The 6,000-nt window shown below is 43.1% G+C and overlaps 1 protein-coding gene across 1 annotated transcript in view; it reads left to right on the top strand.

Moving 5' to 3' along the window:
• Positions 1 to 1,442: 1,442 nt before the first annotated feature.
• LOC113410741 (glycerol-3-phosphate dehydrogenase 1-like protein) overlaps positions 1,443 to 6,000 on the top strand; it is a 31,585-nt gene continuing 27,027 nt past the window's right edge. The window contains exon 1 of the mRNA XM_087950182.1: positions 1,443 to 1,563. Coding sequence (XP_087806308.1) covers positions 1,523 to 1,563 — 41 coding nt within the window. The 5' untranslated portion in view covers positions 1,443 to 1,522. The remainder of the gene's footprint in view (positions 1,564 to 6,000) is intronic.

The following is a 6,000-nucleotide window of genomic DNA, read 5'->3' as shown; positions in this document are numbered from 1 at the left end:
TGCTGTACAGTAGAAATTTTAATTATTCAACATAATTGTCATTTTTTAGTTTGGGATGTTACTGTGCCATGATTCAGTAATAGTGTGATTGTTGAGATGTTGAACTAGGACTAGGGGGAAATCAACTCTCAGGCCTGGAAACCCATTGGGTGTCTTTGAGACAATTCCTCTCAACCTAATCTTCCTCAGAGGTTTCTTCCTTATAGAACTTGAAGATTTCATTTTGAACTCTTGAAAAAAAAAAAAAGGCTGGATATAAAACTAACAAAGAAAGTATCTGGTGTTTCTGGAGAATAGTCAATATCCTTTGGAACAAACATTTGCTATTGAAACATACAAACTGCAATAAAAAAATATTATTAAACATTCTTCCGCAGCAGAAGGATTGCCTAGATTAAAGTGAACTCCACTCCAGTTCTCCGAATGTAAATAACTGCACCATCCCAAGTTAGACCCAGGGACTTCTGGCGGCAAAGCCCAACCTTCGTGGAATCTATGGCTAATTAATAAACCAGAGGTCTCCAACCTTGGCAACTTTAAGACTTGTGGACTTCAACTCCCAGAATTCTCCAGCCAGCTGGCTGGAGAATTCTGGGAGTTGAAGTCCACAAGTCTTAAAGTTGCCAAGGTTGGAGGCCTCTGAAGTAAACCACGAAAGGCGCGAAGAATCCCAAGCAGTCCACCACCACCACCATCTGCTTCTCGCTCCTTCCGCAGCCACGGGCACGAGTGGGAAACGCCAATTCTTGCACTGGACAAAGTTGGGACATGTGCAACCATTGGGTGCCCCGTTACTCTCGGCAGGGAGCGCAAGAGGAGGGTGTGCTCTTGCCAGTGTCTGCGTATGTCCGAGTGAGAGAGAGAGAGAGAGAGAGAGAGAGTGCGCCCACTCTACCTTATTCTACCTAGCGGCGCCTTAACTAGCCAAGAACCGCTTCTGCCGCTCTCTTGATGCAATGAGAGTCTCTCCCCCTCCCAAAAAAATACCCCCATATCCCTAACGGGAAGAGACCCCTTGGATTCCTGGCCACATCCTGGACACACAGGCTTGCTACCTTCTTGCCATTTCTCCTCAGCAGGCACAACACTCAAAAGGCGGCACAAGCAGCCCTTTCGCGTTTCATATCCCCCCCCCGCCCCCTACTCTTCCCGTTATGTTCTTGATCCTTTCCCACTCGGCTTCTCCTTTCCCCCTCCACCCTTGGGGACGCTTGGCTCCAACGACGCATCCACACGGGCAACCAGCAATGACCGAGCCCGCCTTTCTCTCCGGGCCTCCGGTCGCCGGGCGGGCTCGCTCTGATCCGGCTCTTCTCTCGTTGGTCCGCAGGGCCGCTTTCCCTCCCCGGCGGGCTGGACCTACGGGACGAGGCAGCGGGCGCGGCTTCCAGGTGGGCGGGTGTCACAGCCACCGTCAAAGCGCTCCGAGCCAGGGAGCGCACGACTCGACGCCAAGTGAGCCGGGGGCAGCCGCGGTTCTCCGAGAGATCCCAACCACGGACCATCAGCCACCGCCGACACCATGCCTCCTTTGAAGGTCTGCATCATCGGATCCGGCAACTGGTAAGGATTACGGACGCCGCTGGGATGGGGGTGGGGGTGGGGGGCTGGGAGAGAGGGGGGTAACAGACCTGTTGAGAGACCCCTCTCTTCCCCTGTTTTTGCCACTTGCCCGGGAGCTCAGCCTGAGGTTTTTCGGGGTGGGGCTGGGGCTTGGTGGGGCGGGGACACGACACGGAGGAGAAGGATCGCCTCTGGTCTCTTTTATGAAGCGAAGCGCCTGTCAGGCGATCAGGGCGAAACGAGGATTGCATTGTTTTGTTTTGTTTTGTTTTGTTTTTAAAAAGAGGGGGAGTCGCGAGTTTTATAAGCGGGCAGTTCTTGGTCAGATCGCTCACTCTTCAGAGGCAGCGCCGGTCTACCTGAGGGTCATTACACACCTGAGAAAATAGCGACACCTTTCACACAATCCCAGTTACGCATTCCTTTACCACGTAGGAACACCGAATAATGTTTGGGCGGCCTCCTGCAGGCTCCAACGGGTGTGTGGGGGGGTGTCTGTGGCAGTAAAACCATCCATGTTTTGTGGCATCTTAAGAACTAACAACATTTATTAAGGCCTCTGCTTTCCTGGACAAGATGGCATCTCTCCATTGGGGAGGAAATACCAGACAGATGGGGAAATGAAATGTAGGAAGTACAGGGTGTGTGGTACTAGCTAACTTACCACAAAATTATTTTGGGGATTCACGCATTTTTTGCACACTCGCACTGAGATTCATGAAAGCTTGTGCTGCTGCATGTGAGTTGGTTTTTAAGATATGCCCGGATTTCTGCTTGTTAAATTATTCTTTGAGTGTCCTTTATCCACTATTCTACAAAACCAGGCACTCAAGAAATAAATGTTCTTTCGAGCCTGGTGATGATCATGTTTTAAAAAAAAAAAAAAAAAAAAATCAGAATATTTCATTAAAATATATAATATTGTGCACCTTTCCTTCCAAAACTTCAAGAACCTCCCTCATTTCTTTATAACATGAGTTGAATGAAACTGAAAAACAGGTATTTGACACAAGATCACAATGAACTGGAAATTCAGTTTAATGATATATATGACAATGGTACATAAAGACACTATATAGAGATGGACATTAAAATTCCTCTCAAGGTGTTTACAAGGATTGGAACTGTGTACCAGATGAGATATCAAATATATTCTTAAAGAGTCTGAAGAGAAACCCAGAGAGAAGTACAATGCAATCTTAACTGTCTTGTCATGACAACATTTTGATAAAACATCTCTTGTAAAAGTCAGTTCACTCCAGATGATTTATATGCGACAGGGAGACATTGGTTCTGTTTTCGATTAACAATGCTATTCATCTAGAGATACAGGGGCAGGGGTGGGGGAATCCAAGCAACTGAAAATTTACAATTTAATTTACAATTTTTTAAAAAAAGTACAGGCAGGGATAGAATAAAATAAGAAGAAAATAATAGAGCTTACTAGTATCCCCTATATAAGTCTCCTATCTAAATATTAACCAGGCCCAAGCTTTCTTAGTTTCTGAATCCAGAAGTATACCTATACTTCAAAAAGGGATTAGGAGAGATATGGTTGATTTGTTTTGGAAGGGGCTAAGTGGATTATTGTAGCCACAATTTATATCATTTATTTATTTGTAACCTTATTGGTTAATTCTGGAAGTCAGCTTAAAGCAAGTTTTTGAAATTTGCATCTTAACAGAAAAATAATAGAGAAGTTCTAACATTAGACAGAGTATCATTACGTATCTGATATTAGCACAATTGAGAAAGTCCAGAAATATTTCACAAGAAGAGTTCTCCACTCTTCTACTCGTTGTAGAATACCTTATGCCACCAGACGTGAAATTCTAGAACTAGAAAACCTTGAATTACGCCGTCTTCGGTCTGACTTAAGCATGGTATATAAAATCATACATTGCAATGTCCTACCTGTCAATGAATACTTCAGCTTCAACCATAACAACACAAGAGCACACAATAGATACAAACTCAAAGTAAACCGCACCAAACTTGATTGCAGGAAATACGACTTCAGCAATAGAGTGGTCAATGTCTGGAATACTCTACCCGACTCTGTAGTCTCTTCCCCAAACCCCAAAAACTTTAACCTTAGACTGTCTACTATTGACCTCACCCCTTTCCTAAGAGGTCTGTAGGGGGCGTGCATAAAGCGCACCAACGTGCCTACCGTCCCTGTCCTATTGTTTCTCTTATTCTTTTATTTTTCTTATATGTACCCATTTCATGTATTCACAACTATGTATACACTTATACTTATTATCTTGTAAACAATTGGCAAATCAAATAAATAAATAAATAAATAAACTTTCTCTGATATCTGCTTGTTGGCTCTTTCAATTCCAGGTCCCAAAATAACTTGATTATAAACTTTATTTTGTTCCAGGCAGCAAACCCCCGTGGGTTAATACTTATTACATATTTTCAGATTATAATACCTGATTTACAAGCTGAAACGCTAATAATGTTTACACTGATCAAATCCCATCTTTCTCTTCATTTTACCCCACCCTGCTCTTTTCATGAAGTCTCTGTTAATCAACTTTCAGTTTACATAAAGCTTTACATTTCTATTATACAACAAAACAGCTTTGTTAACCAGACATCCAATTTGGCCATTCTCCCAGAAATCCACATTCTGAAAGAAGTGTTGTTTTGCTTGAATAATTATTCAATCTTGAAGAAAATCATGTAACTGTATGCATTACGGGTGCCTGAAGGCTTTTGCCCAGCAGCTGGTAGAATTTCTTGATCTGATGATTATGTGTTCCGGTTTCTTCCAGTTTACTTGTTCCATGTCCTTCCAGCTTCAATATTGATACCAACTGCAAAGCTTCCTTCTTTCTTCTTTGAGTCTTTTCTCTTTGAAGCAGATTTCGGGGTGTACAAACTGAAGAGGCCATCAGTGAGAGGGCTAACCTCTAAAGCTGACCTTGCAGTCATCCAAACCAAGGGTCACCAACCTTTTGGACCTCAGGGACCACTAAACTCATAATTTTAAATCCCGCGGACCACAAATAAATGAATTTTGACTGACGGTGGCTTGCTGACATTGGTGGGAAAGACGGCCCCATATTCCAGAGCTGCAGTAGTCACAAGAGTAGCCCTTTGGTCATCCCAGAATATGGGACTGACTTTCCCACCAATGTCAACAAGCCACCCCTCAGCGGAGTTCCCTCCCCCACCGTTGGTCTTACCTCCCAGTTCCAGCTCACGTGGCTCTACTCAAGGTAAAGTTTGTGCTTGGCCGAAGGGTGGGGGCCAGCGGGTGGATGGGCCATGTGGGCAGCACAACCTTGTGTTCCCATGCAGCCTGGATTAATTGCTTTGGGGTGCTTTGGGGGGGACATTTCTCTGCGGACCACCAAATTTTCTCACAGACCACCAGTGGTCCACGGCCCACCAGTTGGCGACCACTGATCCAAACAGAAAAGAAATGTTCAATCAAGAGCAAGGTGTACTAGATAAAGGTATCCACTCTGCAAAACAAAGAAAAGAAAAAGCCCAAACAAAATTTTAAAACAAAAATCCTAATTTTTAATTTTTAAAATCTATTGGGTTTGTCTGTTTTTTTGAAAAGTTAGATGTGGGCTCTAGCAATCCCTTGGTATAGCAGACAAGACCCCATTTTAGAAAAACTTGAAAAGTTTCCTGAATGACAGAAACACACTGCTTATCATTGAGGTCATCAATTACGATGAAGAGAGCTACTGATGATCTTTGTACAATCACCAGAGTTGTAGAAATGATTAGGTTCTAGGAAGGCAAAGATGAGTCCTCCCTTGAGTTGAACAACTTCATTTAACACAATGATGCAATTTCTCACAATCTCCAAGTATTGGCCAGGTCCAGCTATGCTTAGCTTCCAAGCCCATATATCACCCAACCGGGTGCCGTCATTTACTAAAACTAAGTTCTGGAATTTACTTCTAAAAATGTGTCTATGCATTTAAGCACAGCATTGAGTGGTCTGTGGCCAGAGATTCACATAGCCTTTAGCCTTTTTCAGTCAGCAAAAATCATTGAATTATTTTGGTACACAATTTTGCTTTAAAAAAAAAAAGAAGAAGAAGAAGAAGAAGATGCGTAATAAGTCCCTTAGATTTCTAATAGTCTTAAGCTATTTTAATAAAACTCCCAAACCCTCCAAATTTGGTAAAGTACTAAAGATTCTTCTTTGTATGCTCAGGTATCACTGCTCTGCACCATCAGCTACTACCTAAAAAAATGTTAAAAGGTTTTTTTCAAATTGCAATTTCCAGGCACAAAATGGTGGCTTGCCTTGAATTAGCGTGTGGAACTCTGTGGTTTTTATTACCTTGTTTTTAGGGAACAATCTGATCTTTTCCAGTAATATGTAAGAGCTTAAGAACCAAAGCAGTGCCATGATAAAGTTGGGTCATCCTGATTCTAGTTTTACAAAAGCATGGAAAC

This window comes from Notechis scutatus, chromosome 1 (genome assembly GCF_049901735.1).
Source record: "Notechis scutatus isolate UNSWTSFEM ecotype Mainland chromosome 1, rNotScu1.2, whole genome shotgun sequence".
Lineage (NCBI taxonomy): Eukaryota > Metazoa > Chordata > Lepidosauria > Squamata > Elapidae > Notechis > Notechis scutatus.
Note: the sequence above shows the minus strand (reverse complement) of the source record. Positions and strands in the feature narration are given on the sequence as shown.